The sequence below is a fragment of the Delphinapterus leucas genome, chromosome 15 (assembly GCF_059928025.1).
Source record: "Delphinapterus leucas isolate spDelLeu-1000000601 "Yukka" chromosome 15, BTC_Dleu_Yukka2, whole genome shotgun sequence".
Lineage (NCBI taxonomy): Eukaryota > Metazoa > Chordata > Mammalia > Artiodactyla > Monodontidae > Delphinapterus > Delphinapterus leucas.
In genome coordinates this window covers 37,034,650-37,054,396 of record NC_143143.1, presented here as the reverse complement: position 1 = coordinate 37,054,396, position 19,747 = coordinate 37,034,650, and the positions used below count along the sequence as shown (strand labels likewise).

At 50.9% G+C, this 19,747-nt stretch overlaps 2 protein-coding genes across 12 annotated transcripts in view; one reads left to right on the top strand and one right to left on the bottom strand.

Annotated features, from left to right (window-relative positions):
• The window catches only part of IFT140 (intraflagellar transport 140), a 70,488-nt gene extending 67,710 nt beyond the window's left edge, over positions 1–2,778 (bottom strand). For 3 of the 7 annotated variants that reach the window (XM_022594432.3, XM_089896408.1, XM_089896410.1), the window contains exons 1-2: positions 2,686–2,770; positions 1,874–1,932 (exon numbers count right to left, since the gene is read on the bottom strand). The gene's annotated coding sequence lies outside the window, so the exon portion shown is untranslated. Of the gene's footprint in view, positions 1–4; positions 40–1,873; positions 1,933–2,685 lie in introns of all 7 variants that reach the window. The other 4 variants (XM_089896407.1, XM_022594437.3, XM_022594435.3 and 1 more) reach the window with 3 other exon arrangements.
• A 1,649-nt stretch (positions 2,779–4,427) lies between these two features.
• Positions 4,428–19,747, top strand: part of CRAMP1 (cramped chromatin regulator 1) — a 68,542-nt gene continuing 53,222 nt past the window's right edge. For 3 of the 5 annotated variants that reach the window (XM_089896392.1, XM_022594444.2, XM_022594443.2), the window contains exons 1-3: positions 4,429–4,677; positions 6,740–7,086; positions 17,253–17,446. In XM_089896392.1, coding sequence (XP_089752518.1) covers positions 6,741–7,086; positions 17,253–17,446 — 540 coding nt within the window. In that variant the 5' untranslated portion in view covers positions 4,429–4,677; position 6,740. The other 2 variants (XM_089896391.1, XM_089896393.1) reach the window with 2 other exon arrangements.

Here is a 19,747-nt window from a genome sequence, read left to right as displayed (position 1 = left end):
TTACCATATAATTCAGCAATTCCAGTTCTGGATATATACCTAAAAGAATTGAAAGCAGGGATTTGAACAGATATTTAAACACAATATTCATAGCAGCATTATTCATAGTGAAAAGGTGGACTCAACCCAAATGTCTATCAACAAATGAATGAATAAACAAAATGTGGTATATTCATACAATGGAGTATTATTTAGCCTTAAAATGGAATGAAATTCTGACTCATGTTACAACATAGATGAACCTAGAAGAAGTGAAATAAGCCAGACACAAAAGAACAAATACTGTATGATTCACTTATATAATGTACTTAGAGTCATCAAATTCATAGAGACAGAAAGTAGATTGGTAGTTGACAGGGCCTGCTGCAGGCAGGGATGGGGTATTAGAGTTTATTGTATACAAGGTTTCAGTTTGGGAAGATGAAAAAAATTCTGGAGATGGATGGTGGTGATGATTGCACAACAATATGAATGTACTTAGTGCCGCTGCTGAACTGTATACTTACAAACGGTTAAAATAGTAAATCTTATATTATGTATGTTTAACCACAAGAAAAAAATTGTGCAAAAAAGTTATCCAGAACCTGCAAAATTCTATTATTAGAGTAGGGAATGGACTATGCCATTTGCTTTTAGCAATACAATAGTTGTATCAGAGGAAGCCATGAAGGCTCAGATTGGGTCTAGAGAGGGACCCTGTTCTTCCAGAAGCTAGAAGGCAGGTGGGTAGAAATGAACAGTCACATTTCAAATGTTTATCTTTCTCTTATGAATATATACCCACCACAAGCTGAAGAGCAACCCGTTCAGGACTCCTAGCAGAGTAGCTGGACACTGGCCAGAGGAGCAGGGGGATGTGGGGCTGGAGTCAGGGGAGAGGGCAGGAACTGGATCCTGCACACATCACTTAGGGAATATGCACACTGGTCAGGGCTCTGGCTTCCTTGAGTAAAGACTTCATGCAAATGTTCACACAGAGCCACTGACAATGAGACACACCAGGTTAAAAACTGGTCAGTCTAATGCAGCAAGGAAACCTTTTAAAGTGAGTTTTAATGTGTTGCATCCAATCAAGGGTCTAAATTCTGGGCTATGGGAAATTCTTATTCATGTTTAACAAGTTTACTTTCTCAAAATATGCCTTGGAAAAATGAATAACATATTAATTTTGTTGTAATGATAGAGAAAGAATTATAATAGCACTTGAAAAAGTTAAACCTGATTTCCTCTATCTTTTATTTCAAACATAACTTTGTAATAAGAAAGTATGCTGAAAGATCTTTAAATTACTTTCTTCCTGCCTGGGGCTTTCCCAGAAGCTCTCTCCCCGACACCCCTGCTTTGCGTATTCAAGAAGCCTCTTTTCCACCACTGAGCTCTTGGACTTGATTTCTAGGTTGTCTAGTGCTTCTGCCCAGAGTCCTCATAGAACCCTGTATTTGTCCACTGCTGCATTCAGAGTTTACTGTAAATGTGTGTTTGACTGACCATCCTCCACTCCCTACCAGATTATCTGCCCCACAGGGTGAGGGGCCATCGGAGCATCCCCAGCCCTGGAACAGTTGTAAAAAGGGGGTTAGGGCTTCCCTGGTGGCGCAGCGGTTGAGAGTCCGCCTGCCGATGCAGGGGACACGGGTTCGTGCCCCGGTCCGGGAATATCCCACATGCCGCGGAGCGGCTGGGCCCGTGAGCCATGGCCGCTGAGCCTGCCCTCCGCAACGGGAGAGGCCACAGCAGTGAGAGGTCCGCGTACCGCAAAAACAAAAACAAACAAAAAAAAAAAACAAAGAAAAAACTCAGGGTCTCTAGAACATAAGGCGATTTGGCAATATATAAATTTTGGGGGAAAGAAAAAAATTTCATTTATTCTCACCGATTTGATCCTCTCACCTCCAGCGGTGCAAGGTCTTTACGCCTCCGTTAAACCACCTTCTGGGAAAGAAAATGTTAAGGTCTTTCAACTGCGCGGCTCGTGGTACTAAGGATAACTTCAGTTGCATTACTGCTTGGAGATGCTGCGGGAGGGAACCAGAGGACTTAGAGGCAATGGCGACAGAGTGGAGAGGTGTGGGGGCAGGCACTAGGGGCCACCCCGAAAAGCCTCACCACCGCCCCCACCACAGCCCCCGGGGCTTCGGCAGTGCAGGGTCATAGCTGCATCCCATGGACAAGAAGGAACGCCATCTCTGGTTTGGATCATGCGTGCGGTTCCCCGGGCCGCAGTACTGACAGCGCAGAAAGGTGGTTTTCTGATTCCCTCCCAGGCCCAGCGTTACCGCGAGCGCCTCTGGCGCCGCCTCCTCGCCACCGGGTCAGCTCCCCCGTGCCTCAAGTAGCCACGCGGCCCTCAGTCAGACCTGTCTGCGCCGGAGGTGGCCCCGGAGGTGGCCCTTGTCTCGCGCTGACCGTTCGGACGCCCGCCCCGCACCCCGAAGCCTCAGCCTGACCAGCCACGCGCTCGGGCGCTCGGCCCAAGCAGGATTTCTGGACGAAAATAATCCGGGAGGCCGCGCGAAGGAAGTCCCGCGCACCTCGGCGTTGCCCTCCTCCCGGCCCCAGGCTCCGGGCCCCCGGAACCGCCCGACACCGCGAGCCGCCCCGGCCCCGCCTTGTCGTCGCCCTCCTCCCCGGCTCCCGGCCCCCAGACCCTCTGCTCCTGGGCCCGGGGCCGGGGACCGCACTCACCTCGGTTGGGCGGCAGCACCGCCGCGCGTTGCCGGGACAACGGCTCCGAGCCCAAGGCGGATACAGCCGAAGCTGAGCTAGTGGACGCCGAAGCCGCCCGAAATTCCACGAGAGGCCGGAAAGAGCCGAAGACAATCGGGAATGTTCGTGCGGAGCCGAGGGCAGGATTCCTCCAGCGGGTGGCGAGCTCCGCGGTGCTGCAGGGCAATTTACACCCTTCGCAGCCGCTGTCTAGGCTTAAAAAAGCTAGCTCGAGAGGGGGGTCAAGAGGCCAGATATGCCTTTCTGCGCAGAGAAGGGAAGCTGATAAATTCTAGATGTGATAGGAATACACGGCCGGTTGGGGACCCGCTCCTGTAGTTACGTTTCCAACCGCGTAGGTCAGTCAGGTGGAGGAAGGCAGCAGAGAGACTGGGAAAGAGACGGAACGCCATCTTTAAGATTCTTTCCTCTCTCGTTAATCTTATTGCTGGGTCTTTTGGACCCTAAAAGGTTTGCTAGACTCTTTTTTGTCTGCTTTGTTTCAAGGAGGGTGTCGTTCAAGAGAATTTATGAGTAAAGCCAGTTGATTCAATATGGTTCCTTGAAGCTGTTAACTTATGACGTGCGCTCAGTGCTTTGGGGGCCTTATGGACGCCATTGGAGAGAAAATAGTAGCCAACGATACGAGTTCATCCGGTTAGAAACTAACCTGGTTTCTAACCCTGGCGGCAGACTGCATTTCCTAAGGCATTAGCAACGTGCTGCCCTGGCCTAACGGTCTGGTGGGTTAAACTAATTTTGGAAAAAAAAAAAAGTAATGTCATTCATTTAAAAAACTTACTATAGCAAAAAGCAGCAAAAAGGTCCACATTGTTAAACAAATAAAAAAAATAGGAAAATGTAGGTACTACCTAATCGGAGGAGCTAGGCGCTGGATCACACACATACAAGGAAAATTCTATTTTAAAAAAACCCATTTTCATAAACACTAGAATTTTATTGAATAAATTTGACATTTAACATTGTGTAAGTTTAAGGTATACAGAACGTTGCTTTGATACATTTGTATATTATATGATTAGCATGTAGAGATATTTATCACATTACATATAGTACAATATTATTGTCTGTATCCATTATACTGTGCATTAGATATTACGCCTTACAAGTTTGTACCCTTAAACACCATCGCTCTTATCAGAGGCCATAAACACTAGGATTTAAAACACTCCTTTATCGCCAAAACGAAGAAAAACAACCTAAATGCCCAGCACCAGCCGCAACGCTAAGGAACTTTAAAAGTATGCATTCAATTCAATAAAGGGTGTGTTTATCTGCTTCAGTTACACTTTTACACTTTTTCGTTAAAAACCCCGTTCGCGCCGGATTCAAGACTCAGAGCTCAGGCGGCGTTTTCTTCTCACGCATCCGTCAACACGGCCCGGGCCAATCACAGCCTAGGCTCTCACTCTATTGGCTGTCTATTCACCAATCCGGAGAGACGTACCAGTCCGCACTGCTGCGAGACTGGCGTCACAACATTACCCGCTTTGCGGGCCCGCCCTCCGCCCCCGCCCAGCGTCCGTGCGTGCAAGCGCGCGCTCCCGCCGCCGACCAATGGGAGCGCCCCTGAGGGGGCGCGCCCGCTGGAAATCTCGGCGTGCTCGGTCCCGCGCGCGTCGCCCCGCCCCGGCCCGCGCTCCGGCCCCGCCCCGCGTGTCGGTCCCGCGGACTTCGCCGGCCGCCGTAGCCGGAACTGCTCCTGTGTGCCGCGGGCCGGGCCTCTGGGAGGCTGAGCGGCCGCAGCACCGGCGTTCGCAACCCCGTCAGCCACACGCCGGCAGCGGAGGGGACGTGCCGGGGCGAGGGCCGCTCGGCGACTTCTTCCAAGGCGGGAGGACCACACCGGCGTTGCGGCCTCTCAGCAACCGGCGCTCGGGAGCCAGGGCTGCCCGACAGGACCCCGGGGGACCCGGGAAGCCTGGCTGCTGCGAGGCTTTGATGAAAAAGGTGACGGGAGGCTGGGGCTCGGGTGGGGTGGGCCACCCCGACCGGCTGTCACGGCGAGGCCCGGATCCCAGCCGGAGCGGGGCTGAGGGAGAAGTGGCCTAAGCCCTGGCGGCGGTGGTTACTACGCGGTGCTTTGTCGGGGCGGCTCGCGGGAGCCCGGACTCAGAAGTGTTGCGTTGACAGCGCTCTTTGTGTGCAGCCAGAAATCCGCCGGAGAGGGAAGGTTTTGCTTTTCCTTTCCCGAAATGTGGCAAATGCTGCCCAGCCGGGATTGGGTTTGAGGTGATCCCACCTCTGTGCACGGTCAGGAAGTAAGGTTGGAGGTATTGGGTAAAAGGATTCCATCTCCATGTTTTCTTTTTCCCTTCAGGGAAAACTCTGAAATGTATTAATATCTTTTTAATTCTGAAAAGCAACGTCCTTTTGTATTCAGTTTAGTGTCTTCCAATATTCAACCTGGCGAACGGGCAAGTTTATTCTGTTGCAGCTGATGTAACCTTTGCCCGGGTCCTGGGTTCTGTGGGTAGCTTTGGGATGATATGTCCCTGGGGATAGGGTTTTCCACATTATAACCCAGAGGAAGGCCCTTTAGGATATTTTCAGGTTTCTTAAGTAGAAACGGATAGGATAAGTGAATAGTGAAATGTCCTATGCCATGAAGTCCTTTAAGTTTGGGTAGTATCTGTCTTGTATAATTCTATTCTTTGGCAGGTTTTTTTTTAAACTGGTATGAATTCAGATGATTTATGACATCAATTTCAACAAATGAATGCTGTAACAGATAGTTTTGAGGCATAATACTTAAGAGCAGTAGCAGGTATTGTCATGATTTTAATCATTTCCAAATCTTTCTTTGAAAGGTCCTTACTCCTGTTAATGTATTTCATTGTTGGCCTTGATGTCTTGCTCTCATTTTCCTTTTAAATGAAAATGTTCCCATTCTCAGCAGTCGTGTTGAGCATGTCAAACAGAGTTTGGGCATAGTATCAACACCTGTTGATCTTTCTTGCTTCATCGCATGTACACATTACTGACTATTTCTGGGTTTACAATATTGATAGTGTCTGATTCTCTTTGCATAAACTGAGTGGATCTGCTTTTTGGTCCACATTTTAGAGTTGTCACATTTTGTTGTTGACATTGCTCACAACAGAGGGTAACAAAGTTAATGCGAGATTTTTATTCATGGTTACCGAGAGTTTTAACACAATTCTCTTCTATCCATTCTTACCTGGACATAACTGTGCTGTCACTTTCATAGGTGGCTCCAACCTGTTCCATGCAACAGGCTCCTTTGTTGCAAAAGCATTTTCAATTCGTAAATCCCCGCAGCAGCACACATATCCCACCCTCCGAAGCAAGATTCCCAGAAACCCCGAGCTTATTATTCTTTATGTCTGTTTTAAAATAAGCAGGCGTACCGGCAGCCGCGGGCCACCATGGAGTTCCCTGTGCACGCAGGCGAGCCCGCGCCTCTCCCCTGCCGGGATCGATCCGGGCCCCTCGACCCCGCTGCGGGGCTAACTTTGGGGGCAGGCTTGCGGGGCAGGTGCGCGGGCCCGGAGTCCTGTGCGTTTTGGGGGGCGGGGAGGGGTGGGGTCGGGGGACGCGGGCGCGGAGGCCAGGCCGGCCCAGGCAGCGCTGGGAGCGAGGCCGGCGTGCGGGCTGCCCAGCGCGCAGGCCATGAGCCGTGGGCCCGCTGGGTAGGTGGCTCCGGGACCCCGGGACCCCAGCCCGGGCCACATGCCCCCTTCCCGACCCCGGGCCGGGGCGCCGCACGGGCAGGGCCGTCCGGGTGCGGCCGCCCAGCTGCCACCCCGCCGCCTCCTCGCCGCCGGCCGCCGTTTCCTGGACGTCGGGCGGGCGGGCGCGCGGGGGTCCGGGCTGGGGTCGGGCGGGCGGCGGCTCAGGCCCGGCTGGCCGGGCCGGGGCGGGCGGGCCGCGGGAGGGGATCTGGAACAAACAACGGCGGCCATGTTGAGAGGGGATCGGTGCGGCTAAACTTCTCGCAGGCTGCGGGCCGCGCGCCTCACCGGGGTCCCCTCTTCCCCTTCCCGGCCAGGATGACAGTGAAGTTGGGAGACGGCGGCGGCGGGGAGGAAGGGCTCAAGAGGCTGGGCAAGAGGTCGGCCGATGAGGACTCGCTGGAAGGAGAGGGGCCCGGCAGCGGGGACGCGGCCGAGGAGAGCGGTGGCACAAAGAGGGACGGCAAGACCCCCCGGGACGGCGGCGACGGACCCCAGGCCCCCTCGGGCGGCCCGCAGGCCCCGTCCCCGCCGCCCGCCTGCCCCCAGGACCAGCACCACTTCCTCAGGTCCAGCGTGAGGCCGCAGAGCAAGAGGCTCAGGAAGGACTCGTCCTGCGCCGGGGGGAGCAGCAGCGCGGGCAGCTCAGGGCCCCGCGGAAAAGGTACGGGGGACCCCAGCCCCTTTCAGGGTGTGCCCTGCGCTCCCCGGGGGTGGAGAAGGGACCCTTCCCTCCCCGCCTCCCTGCCTCCACCCTGCTCCTGCTCCCACATTTGTCCAGCACCCACACTTTAGGTGGCACTTTGCAGGGGGACAAGACCCTTTCCTCCTCCAAAGAGACTTTCTGTATTTAAACTATGTTAAGAGGCAATAAGTATTCCTTCTCTGGGCAAACACAATAGATTTCTGAAGGTTGGGTTTTTCCCCCCAAAGGCTCCTTGATGATTCATATGATAGGTTATTTTAAACAGCGGACAATAGCTTAGAAATAGATTGAGAAAATACATGCTGTATCTCTTCCCCAGACTCAGATGTGTGGAAATACAACAAAGAAATGGGCTTTTGAAGCTCATTTGGGGAAAGATTGATAAGCCGAAAATGAGTGATCCGAAGGGTCTGACTTGGGCTCATCACCCTCCACTTCAAGTATGCTAGGCTTGAAAATTTTAAGGGCATCAAGATGTGGCCTTTGAGTTTCAACTAAGGTTTCCTTGGGTGCCATGAAAACATCTCCCCTGGTGTAGTAAGTGGTGAAAACATCTGTGGCCTGATGTAAATGAGTAACAGTCTACAGTATTTGTCGTGGTATTCTCAGGTTGTTGAGAATATTATGGCTTTTTTGTTCCCGATCTGCCAGTTCCCCATTGTTTTCTGCTTGTGTCTATTTATATTTTAGCATTCTGCTTTTTGTTAATTGTACAAGTGAATTTTTTTTTTTTTTAATAAATTTGGTTATTTATTTTTGGCTGTGTTAGGTCTTCCTTGCTGTGCGCGGGCTTTCTGTAGTTGCGGCGAGCGGGGGCTACTTTTCGTTGCGGTGTGCAGGCTTCTCATTGCGGTGGCTTCTCTTGTTGCGGAGCACAGGCTCTAGGTGCACGGGCTTCAGTAGTTGTGGCACGCAGGCTCAGTAGTTGTGGCCCGCAGTCTCTAGAGCATATGCTCAGTAGTTGTGGTGCACAGGCTTAGTTGCTCTGCAGCATGTGGGATCTTCCCAGACCAGGGATCGAACCTGTGTCCCCTGCATTGGCAGGTGGATTTTTAACCACGGCACCACCAGGGAAGTTCAAGTGAATTGTTCTTAACATCCCTTTTGTTTCAGGCCACGTTTGCAGCATTTTTATAGGTAGCAAATGTAACACCATTTTCTAGTGAGTTCTGCATGAAAAAACTGTCACTTAGTTCCTTGGGAAATGGCAATTTAAATTTATTACGTGGTCCTGATAATTTTAAGAAGGAAATACCTCAGGCGCTAATGGAGGGCCCATTTTGGAGATCTGGGCCAAATGTGTGCAGTTAGGCTTGCTGCTTCTGCCTCCTTCTCAGCTGAGGAGGACTGGCCTCTGAAATCATGGCCTTACTTGGTTTTTTGGTAAAGACTTTTGATGTAAGTATACTTACTTGAAGATGTACGTATAAGGTCATTCTGTATGTTTCAGAAGTCAAAACTTGCCTCATAGAAGCTTATTTTGGTGTGAAAGTTGCTGATCAATTAGGGAAATGTTAATTTGTTTTATTGGCTTTGTTTTGTAAAAAAATAGGTTTTCGTTCCCAGTTACAGATATGTGTAAGTTATTATGTGTGAGCTGCTGTGGTTCCTTCGAGGGTTTGTTTGTGGCTTCAGAAGCCCTGGCTCTGGTGCCCAATCAAGTTCTTGGACTCATTCCTCTGGTCCTCTGACCTTGGTCTGCTTGCTTGACCTCAAGCCTGCTTTTCTGTTGGAGAGGCATCCTCACCTGTGAAAGGAGGAACAGCAGGGACTGACTGCTCCACTCTCTCCACGTGTGGCTGCTAAAATGAAACGAGGCGCTGGCGTGAAAGTGCTCTGTCCCCTGTAAATGGCTACCTGTATGTGAGGTGAAGTGATGCTGAAACTTCAGTTAGAATTTTGGCAGTCGGGTGAGGAGAAGTTTGCTTTCGTTTGCATACTTGAGTGTGGCTCGGATGGAGAAGGTTTCCTGGGTTAGCCTTGTGTCAGATCTGTTCTTGGTTCTTGCCCAAGGTGTGGCTTGGAGCAGCAATCCACTTTCCACTAGTAAAATGGAGAGTTGTTAGAATTTGTGCTTCTTGTGACTTATGCATTTTCCTATTTTAGCAAGCAGATGTTTGTTTAAGTGAATAATAAAGCTAAACTGTAATGGTGGCATTTAGGAGAGGAGTAGAAAGCATGTTTCCTGTGCTTCACAGAACTTCTCAGCCTGCTTCTGGCCTTGAGCTTTCTAGTGAGGCCTCCTCTGGGATGTGCCCTGAGCTTCCTTTGGATGCACTTACCACGCCCAGGACATCCCCCCTCCTGCCTCAGGGCAACCTCTGCTTCCCTCACGGCCCCCTTAACAGGCAGAAAGAAGGTCAGTTGTGACAGCATGCCGGTAACCTTTGGGAAGGATTCTTGGAGGAGCTATTTGTCTTACAGACCATGGAAATCTCCACCTGGAGTGATGAGCATGGACCAGTAAGGGAGTGAACAGTACTGGCATTTTACAGTTTTTTCACTTCAGAAAAATAAAATTTCCATTATATTTGAGAAATAATCACAGCCTAGCTGTGGGAGGTCCCTTTGGCTGATTACTTACCGCTTTACAGTTTCAATTTTAATGGATGGAGAACTTTGCTGTGGGCTTGGGAGGAAAAGGCTTGTGGAGGAAAGGAAGTTCTCATTTGGCTTCTCTCCACACAAATATGTCTTTTCTTTTTTTATAAGAATAGGCTCTTGCCAACTTCAGTAAAAAATAAATTTTTTTGTAGTACATGTCTGAATTAAATTTTTTTTGAGTTGGTAAAGGGAAGGTAGCAATGGTTTAGTAACTGCACCAATTATCTTGCATTTTTGTTGCTTAGCTTTTAAATGTGTGCAGACACTGGGGTTTGTTATTCAAACAGCGTGCTCAGCTAGACAGAAGGTAAGCTGCAGATCAGAAACCAGTGGATCTGCTTGATACCAAAATAAATGCTCCTCTGGCCCTACCATGTGCCCAGAGTGGCCTGAGGACACACTTGAGACCGGATTCACAGTCTTTGGAAACACGGGCCAGGAAACAGCCCTCATGCCCTTCCCCGTTTCGCCAGTTCACAATCTGGATGATTCTGGGCGAACTAGTGCGTCTCAATTTCTTGGTCTATAAATGGGGATAATGCTAGTGCCTGCCTCACCGCAATAAATAATGCTGTGAAGCCCTGCGTGGCTGAGTAACAGGCTTCTCTTAGGGAAAATGTGCCTGGCTGCGAGGTCAGGGGAGCTGCAGGCTGAGTTTGAACAGGTGGACAGGGTGGGAGGAGGTCACCTGTTGGGAGGTAGGGGGTAGAGGTCCCAGGAATGCCCTGAAGTTGCTGCCCTGGCAGGACAGTTGGGCTGAGGGGATGCCTGAGGTGGAGGTAGAGTGAGACCCTCCGTTTCCAGTGCTGTCCCTTTCCCTCCCCCCCCCCAGGTACTTTGTTCCACAGAGTCCGGGGAGCTAGTCCTAAGATGCACCGTCTCCACAGTCGGGTGGTGTCACCTGGCTTTACTGTGCTTGTGCTTAAGAATCAGTGAATCAGTGTACAGAAAGTATATTTTTCATAATCTGGGGCCTGCCTGTAGCTTCTAGGTGTTTTTAAGAGACATCTTATGAGGTACCTCACCCTGAGGCGGTCGACCTTTGGGAGAAGGTTGTCCTTTAGGGAAGAAGGGTGAGCCAGCAGTCAGGAGACCCGGTTTCCCCACCCAGAGCCCCTGTGTCCAGTTCAGCTGGGGGCAGCGGAGAGGTGCTCAACCTGCCTGAACTTCAGGTTCCTTACTTTCAAAGTGGGTCCGGTACGCCAGCGGCTGAAGCTGCACTTAACTCAGGGGCGAAGGAGTCTGCTGTGCAGGATGACTGGGGCCCTGGGGTACAGTGCCCGAAGTCAGGGCAGTTGTCTCCCTGGCGGGCTCTGCTTAGCCCTTGCTTCTCGGAGGCCCCGGGCTTGGTGTGGCTTCACCTACAGTCTGCACTGCGGTCACTCTTGTCCTCCCTCACCAGGCACTTGGGCCAGGCCTGGGTGGCTGGGTGAAGTCCCTGCTTCCTGTACCCTCTGAGGGCAGGGGGACACATCTGACCCTCTCGAAACCACCAAGGCTGGAGCTCTGTGGTTCTTGTGCCCAGTCTGATCCAGTACATGACGACTGTCATCCCAGTGTCCCACCTGGGTGGGGACGTCAAACTCTGTGAAAGCCCTCAGACCTTGTTGGGAGAAGAGGAGGGAAGCCAGGACATTCTCCCACCTCTGTCCAGTACACACCTCACTCCTCGTGTGATGCTATGTATGGGGAATACGTGACAACCATGACACGTGGTCCTGTTGTGTGACACAGCCCCCCCCCCCCCGCCCCGCCCCGGGCACAGTAGGTCAGGAGACCTGTGGCCCAGGCCACTTCAGAGACCATGATGTAGCCATGCAGGACAGAGAGGAAAATACCCGTAAACCAGAGGTTCTGGGTGAATGATTCAGTTCAGAGTTGTACAGATGGCATTTGCTTCACGTCAGAGATGTGAATAGATAGTATGGACAAGTAGGTAAGGTAACAGTTGCGTTTTGGTTTGAAGGCTGAGCTAATTTTCAAATACTTCCTTGACTTTTAGTGTCAACAGCAGTGTTGTTTCCATGGTGTCTCGTGAGCGTCTGGAATTGTCTTGTGCCTGCCAACCATACATATTTCAGGATTTTCATTTCATGTAGTACGTTGTGTCTTGTTTTGGTGATACAAAGATACGAGGATAGCAGAGGGGTGATTTCAGATAGCAGAGTCACAAATGTGAAAACCAGCTTTGTCCTGGATGGTGGTGTGCAGTTTATCACATCAAGTAATGACAGTGTTCTTACCACTGAAGAACCACATGTGAAATGCTGGGAGAAGAAGACGTTCCCGGCGTCTGTGGTTTGGGTGGGAGATCAAGAATTACCTACAGAAACCATTAGGAAACCATCATAGTATTCGATGAGGAGGGCATATGTTTTAGTAGGAACACAGGGATTATAGTTGTGTTTTTCTCAATCGTTTGCAGGAGGAACAAGAAGTCTTGGAGGGTGGCTGGCCCTGGTCTGCATGTGGAGGGCGCTGAGGGGGACCCGGGACGGGCCCTAGAGACAGATGGAGCGACTAATGCCCAGGAGGGATCCTTGTGGGAGGCCTGCAGCTCTCGGGGCAGCAGCGGGCCCAGGGGAGGCATTTGGGTTTGTCTGTTGGGTGACACTCTGACTGGGAATTGGCTTGCTTGACGTCTTCCCCTCTGCGTGGCCCTGGTAGGGAGGGTGTCCCCTGAGCCATGTCTGGCTGTTCAGCATGTGACACGGATGTGTGTGTTATGAGAGGCACGGAAGCACCTCTGGGGGCCTTGGCATCGCACCTCCCGTCTGGACTGACCGCGACCTGAGGGGGCCGTGTTGGGACCGCATGGTGTGTGCCGCCCCTCCTGGGCTGTGCTCTCTGCTGCGCCAGGAGGTGCCCCGAGCTGGGGTGGGGGCAGGGGCAGGTGGGCACAAAGACACCAGGAATGCCCTTCTAGTCTAGAGCAGGTGGAGCTGGTCAGGGAGGCCCGTGTGTCCCCTCCTGCTGGGATGGACATTTTGACGCCCTTGAGTTCGGCGGGTTTTCCGTCCCTCTGGGATTTTGATGTATCGCTTGGAAAGAAGTTCGGCAAGCTCCAGAGGAAGGCTCAGGACGGGATTGTATGCTGTGATGGAGTGTGACTACATCCTCTGCGCCTCCCCTAGTTAAGTCACAGCATCCTCCGGAGTCTTGAGCCCTGCCACTCCCTGGCTGGTGGCACCAGGCAGTCATTGAACCTATTTCCTCATCTGTCACAGACTGAGGGGGACGTTGAGATCAAGTTCCCTCTAGCTTCTGACTTTTGTGGCTCTGGTGTCATGAATACCAAAGCAGCCTTGACACGGTGGCAGCCACCACGATGTCATGTGTCCCAGGAGGACAACGCCCAGGTCTGGAGTGTGAGTCCGGGGCTCTGGTTTGGCTCCTGCTGCCCAGGGACTGTACGGCTTTCCCGCCTTCAGAGCCTCCATTTCGCCGTCCTGAAAAGAGGTGACTGCACACCATGGGGACAGAAGGGAGCAGGCGTTTGGATGTGCTCCATGGGGCTGTGCACCTCCGTGTCCGTCACATCCAGGCCCGCGGGCACGGTGGCAGGGTGGCAATGTGTTGGGTAGGCTGTTCCACCTGTGTCTGGGCTTCCCTGGCGGGCAGATGGGTGGTTCTCTGCTGCTCGGGTGTTGGGAGGGTGCATGTGGAGGAGGGCGGGCAGTCTAGCTTGTCTGGAGTGGATGGATGGATGGGCAGCAGAAAAGGTGGACCGAGGCCATGCGTCTGTGTCCCTCAAATGTGAGCCCTGGAGAGTGGCTGTGGTGGGGTTGGTGGTCTGGGAGACCAGAGAGGGGGTTGTTAGAATCACCTTGCTCAGAGGTGGTGTGGAGCTGGCCTGGGAAAGTGGCAGCAGAAACGGGAAAGGGGAGAAGCCAGGTGGCCCCTGAGCGGCTAGAGGACTGTGGCTTGAAGTGGGTTATGAGGGAAGGCACTGGGTCCCAGGGGCCTGGGTGGGCGAGGGGCAGGGCAAGCTGTGGAGCCCTCAGCCTGTGCCGCGTCAGTTCCCAAGCTCTCACTGAGCCTTTGCTGTGTGATGCCTGGTGTGGCTCTTCCTGCTTTCACAGAGCTCGCTGCGGGGCTCCCATTCTTGTGCATCGTTTCTCTTCTGGTTCCTCGGATACTGACGTCTCACGGTGCAGACTCTCGCTAACCCTCTTTATGGCCTCAGAAACACAGACACAGGTAGAGTGTTGACTTTGGCCCTGTGCTTTTGACTGGGCACACACCCACTCCCACCCCCAGGGAGAGCCCCCACGCCCACTCAGTCTTGTTCAAAATTGTCTCCCCCCCTTACCTTCCTGCTGCTTCTGTCCTCTTTGCTTGCTTCTCTGTCTTCCCCCTTCGGTCATCACTGTTTTTGTCTGAACTTTTCCTGGGTCACCATATCGTTCTTCCAGTGTCTCTGATCCTGCTTCCTGGTTTTTTTTCTGCTTGAGCTGCGGCCCTTGAAGGAGCCTGAGGTAAAGCGGTGATGCCTCTCTCTCCTCTTCCTTATCTGAAATTTCAGGGATGTACCAGGTGCCATGTTCTCCTTACCCCCTAAAGTTTTGTGATTTTACTTTACTTTTAAAAATCATTCAAGGTCTAGAATGACTAGCATCAAATGTTAGAAATGGTTGCCTGAGGGTGATTTGCTTTCTTTTCTGAAAGTTCGTTTTGCTTTATTTTCCTCTACTGAGGACATACCGTTTTTGAAATGAGAGCAGGAGAGGCTGAGCATCTGTGCAGCTGACCTCTGGCGGGGGGAGAGTGGCTCGCTGCTCCACAGTGTGGTTGGCTGCCTCATGGGCCTCCACGGAGCCACTTTTACTGTTGTACCTTCTTTCACATCTGCTGGTTTGGTGTATTCTGTGTGCTACCCCTTAGGTCCTTTTCAGCTCAGTGACGCTTCCATTCTGTTTTTCTTCACTGTTCATCCTCCGTGTCTCAGGTCACCAGTGTTGTAATCCAGTGAAATTTCATAAAAGCCAGCAAGACGTTTGCCTTATAGAATTTTTAACAATGTGTGTGTGTTACTTTCAAGTATATTGACACCAGTGTGGGCTGGCAAAGGTAAACCTGAGCTGTGACTGTCAGCAAGTTGCCATTGTTTTGGAAAAAGAGAGTTTAGTGAGGGTTTTGTCAAAAGTTGAAAATGACACTGAAATCCTTTGTTGTGGGTGGTGCAGAGGTAGACAGACAGCCCTTCCTCAGATGAGTACACATGAGGAACTGTGGGCTCCAAATCAACCAGAACTTCTTTTGAGAGTGGAGTTTATTTATTTATTTATTAAATATTTATTTACTTGGCTGTGCCAGGTCTTAGTTTCAGCATGCAGGATCTAGTTCCCTGACCAGGGATCGAACCTGGGCCCCCTGCATTGGGAGCTGGGACTCTTAGCCACTGGACCACCAGGGAAGTCCCGAGAGTGGAGTTTAAACAGCACTCATAACCCAGTCTTCAGCTCATAACAAAGCGTCTCTGACCTACTAGAAATGGAATGAAACTGATTATCCCTGCAAATGTGCTCTAAGTTGCCACACCTGTTGAAAACATCTCGGGATGTGCTAAGCTCATTAATTAGGTCAGGATTTGGTTTGGTTTGGTGAGGAATGGACAAAGTCAGACCACGTGTTCAGTGCGTCCTTTGCCCACTCTGGAGCTCAGAGATCCTGAGGTGCAGTTCTGTTGTGCCTGCGGGATGGGAAGGGAGCAGCCGTGAAACGCTTTAAACCTGATTATGTCTTATTCTGTAACAGTGTGTTTAGGACCGTGAAGGTTGAACATTCAAATATAGTGCTGGCCAGTGGCACTTTCTGCGGTGATAGTAAGGTCCTGTGCTGTCCGGCACAGGAGCAGCTGGCCACATGTGGACACTGACTACTAGAAATGAGACTGGTGTGACTGAGGAACTGGGGTTTTTATTTTATTTAATTTTAATTAGTATTTAAATTTCAATAGCCTTCTTAGTGGCTGTCTAATTGGGCACTACAGCTCTGATGAACAGTGATTTCTGTTACCCACTCGTGTTGCTTTATGAAGGTAGCTCACTGCTAGCCTGATACACCTTTCCACATGAGAGAATCAAACGCATTCCATGTAGCCGAGTAGTTTTTTCTGCATGTATGAAAACATTCTGCTTTCTGATAGCTGACTGATGGGATCAACTGTTTTCAGATACTCATGTTGATGTAATTACATGGACCCACAGTGCACAAAGACACAACAAGGTGTAAGAGGGGAGAGTGACTCCCCCCCACACCCCCTGCCCCATACCCCAGGCAGCCCCTGCTCTTGTGTTTCTTCAGGGATAGTCTTTGCAAACATATGTGGAATAACGGACTTTTACTTTTTCATTTCTTTTATTTCTCATGATTGTCTTTCATCCCCTTTGGAGGCAGAGCCAAAGGGGGTGAGGGAAACGTGGCCCTGAGCCCCAGTGTGCACATGGCTGTCCAGGGCCCCCACCAGATTGACAAGGAAGTGGATCTTTATGGAAAAGCTCGTGATTATCTCATTAAGAAAGCATTTAACAATAATCTGTATTTGTTTAGCTTTTCCTTTTTAAAGTACTTTTATTTTTATGATATTCTTTTCACCCTCGTTGTTCAGAGTTTGCAGATTTCTCACCATTGGATGGTCCTGCAGTTCCATGAAAAGAGAATGCTGGTTATCACAGGGATATGCTGGGGAGTTCCCCTTCCCTCTGAGAGGAAGGAACTGAGATGGGTGGGAGGTTTGGGTCAGGTCGTAAAATTGTTATCTGTGACCTTTACCTCTGGTTTATTGCCTGCATTCTCCTGGGAGCACAGTTCTCAGTCCCGGCCTGGCGTTTGGTGCCCCCATGCTGTACTTTACGTGCTCTCCCCTCTTGGCGGGTTTTTCAAGGACTTGTCTTGAGATTAGGAACTGATGCTTTAAGAGCATTTGTGGGTTGTCCGTCACTCTCAGAACACCAGATTTTGTTGGTGGAAAGTGATCAGGAAAAAGGAGTTTTAAGACCTTTTTTTTGGCCGCACTATGCGGCATGTGGGATCTTAGTTCCCTGAACAGGAATCGAACCCTTGCCCCCTGCAGTGGAAGCGTGGAGTCCTAACCACTGGACCACCAGGGAAGTCCCAGGACTTTTAAAAGGTGCTGAGGTATCACGTGGTCCATATTTAAGTACTGATTGTACCTCAAAGAAGGTAGTGTCTTATATACATTTAAATGTTTTCTTGAGTTTGAATTTCAATTTATTTGAAAAAATTTAACCTCAAACCTCAATTGAGAAGGAAAGACGCCGTGTGGTTTTAGTTCACAGTGGGAAAGGAGCTGTGTGCTTCGGCGGGACCTTGTCCTTGTGCTCTGGTGGTGCCACATAAATGCTCTCCTTTTACTCACTGTTTAAAACTTTCTCTCGAGAGTCAGAGGCCAGGGCAGGACAATGTCACTCACTGGTGGAGCTGGGGGCGGGGCCCGGGTGGGCCCCGGGGCAGCCCACTTTCCGACACAGATGGCTATATGGTTTTTTCTCTCGAAGGAGCTGACGGTGGCGGATCATCAGCTGGAAATGGGTCCGGGGTTGCCCCCGCTGCCCCTGCAGGGGGCTCTCGCTCCTCTTCCCGGAACTTAGGGTCTTCAGGCGGTGAGAAGGAAGAAGGCAAGAAGGTGCGGCGTCAGTGGGAGTCGTGGAGCACGGAGGACAAGAACACCTTCTTCGAGGGGCTGTACGAGGTGAGTGGGTCCTGCAGCCCAAGGAGGTGGCTGAAGCTCCTGGCCTCTTACCCCTTGCCTGTGGGTCCCCAGGCACAGGCCTTGACCTCTGACCTTGGCCCTTTACCTCCTCGCTGTGACTTTCAAAGCTGTTACTAGTGAGGTGGCTGTTAGGAAGTGTTTTCGTTTGCTTCTTTTTTTTCTAAGATTCTCTGAAATACGTTCTGGCCTGAAGAGTGGTGCCCTTCCCTCTGGGCCTTCCTCTCACAGCTGAGTAGGCCAATTCAGGAGGGATGTCCCCGAGAGGGAGGGGCCAGGGGACACTTGCCACATCAGTCAGAGCAGCCAGCACAACCCAGAGAGACATCACAGCTGACTGGGGACAGAGTGGCAAGTCCTAAACATAGAGAAGCTCCTCCCCCATCCCACAGCCCAATGAAACGGCCGTGCTCCCTGCCAGCCATCTTTACTTCCGGGTTTTGTTTCTCCACATCTTTGTAGTTATAGAGAACATACATTTTTATTAACGTTAAATGCATTTTTCATGGTGTTTTGTAGTTCTTTTGCTCAGTATTTTTTTAATGCTTATAAATATTCTGCTTCAGGTGAAGGCAGCTATGACCCACATGCTCACTGCCTGTTTTTTGTAAATCAAGTTTTATTGGAACACAGCTCAGCCTCTTCACTTGTACATTGTCTTTGACTACAGTGTGGTTCCTGCAGTACCTGTGGCCCTGCAACACCTAAATATTTACCCTCTGGCCAGTCCTTGTTCTACTTAACCATTTTCGTATTGTTGATTTTTGTGGTTCCTTCTAGATTCTGTTGTAAATAATGCTACCATGGACATTTTTGTGCACATTCCATATTTTAGACTTCTTCTTTGGGATGTAGTATCAAGAGTAGGTTACTTGGTCAGTGAGCCTTATTCTTTTACTAGTGAACTAATTGGAGTGATAGAAAAGTCTAGCCAAGCCTGTAAAACAAGGCTCAGAGGAAGGAGGCTTTGGAACTGAAACCATGGAGTGTTCATAGATCAGGAGACACCTGACTGTGGGCAGAGAACAGGACGCAGAGCCGAGTTCAGAGCTTTCCCGTGGCTGGCCTGCCCCATTCCGGGGTCGATGGTTCAGTTCTGCCCTTCCTGGATAGAGGAGGCCACGTGTTGGTGCTGCCTGACTCTGTTGTCCGAGGAGAGAATGAAATGTCCACATGAGGCTTGTTCCGGTAGATGTGAAGTCATTCAGACACATTCAAGTGTGTTCCTTTTCTTCCCTGGACAGTTCTAGGGTAAAGCACAGAGGCTGTTCTTTTATAGATTATATGCCCAAATGGTGCCTTCTTTAAGCTGTTTGTTAGGCATAGAAGACTTGTGATTCCTGGAGTGTTCTCAGAATCAGCAGCCATTGCTGACTCTCACCTGAAATAGTTACTGCTTTGGTGTGGCCCCTCTGTCTTGGGGAGAAAGTGGGCTCTGCAGGCAGTCTGGCTACTCAGTTGCAGGAGCGTGGGGGAGACATGGTTGTTGATGAAAAGCAGGAGAAGAAATCCGTGTTAATGACCTGCCCTTACCTTTCTTCAGGGGAATTAGTTCATTCCCCTCTCATCGGGCTAGGCTTCTTGTTTTAACTTTTCTACCAGGTAGGTGTTTTGAGGTCTCCTGAAATCCTTGATTAATAATAACAATAATTAATAATTGGCTATTCAGGTCACTTAATGCTTTCTACGGTTGGTACTATTGGTGCATCCCAAATTGTATGTGTGTGTATGTGTGTGTGTGAGAGAGAGAGCAAGAGAGCGCATGCACAAGTGTGGGCTTTATGTCTGTTGCCGCGTGTGTCTGACCAAAACTTAGTGGGGGAGAGAGAGAGAGAGAGAGAGAGCACGCATGCACAAGTGTGGGCTTTATGTCTGTTGCTTCGTGTGTCTGACCAAAACTCAGTGGGACTCTGGTGGGGCCATGATGACCGGCTGGTCAGCTAGGGCGTATGTAACCACGAGCATCTTCACCCGTGGGGCGTGGTGCTCAGCACAGGCCTCTGCAGTGTTGATGAGGGTCTTCCCTGCCTTTCTGATGCACTCTCGTCTGACTGAGCTATGCCTCAAGTGAAGAGACCCAGCTCAGAGTAGCGCAGAGGGGCAAGACCGAGCATTGAGCAGCTCTCAGAACTGAACTGGGAGGGAGCCGGAGGGACTGGATCAAGCCTGACTGTGTGCAGGGACTCCCACGGTGTCACTGGGCCTCTGCCTGTCACCCCGTGTGTTGGGGGTGACATTTCTGTGCTTATTCTCTCCTGCTTCAGGTGCTCCCCAGGGGCGAGA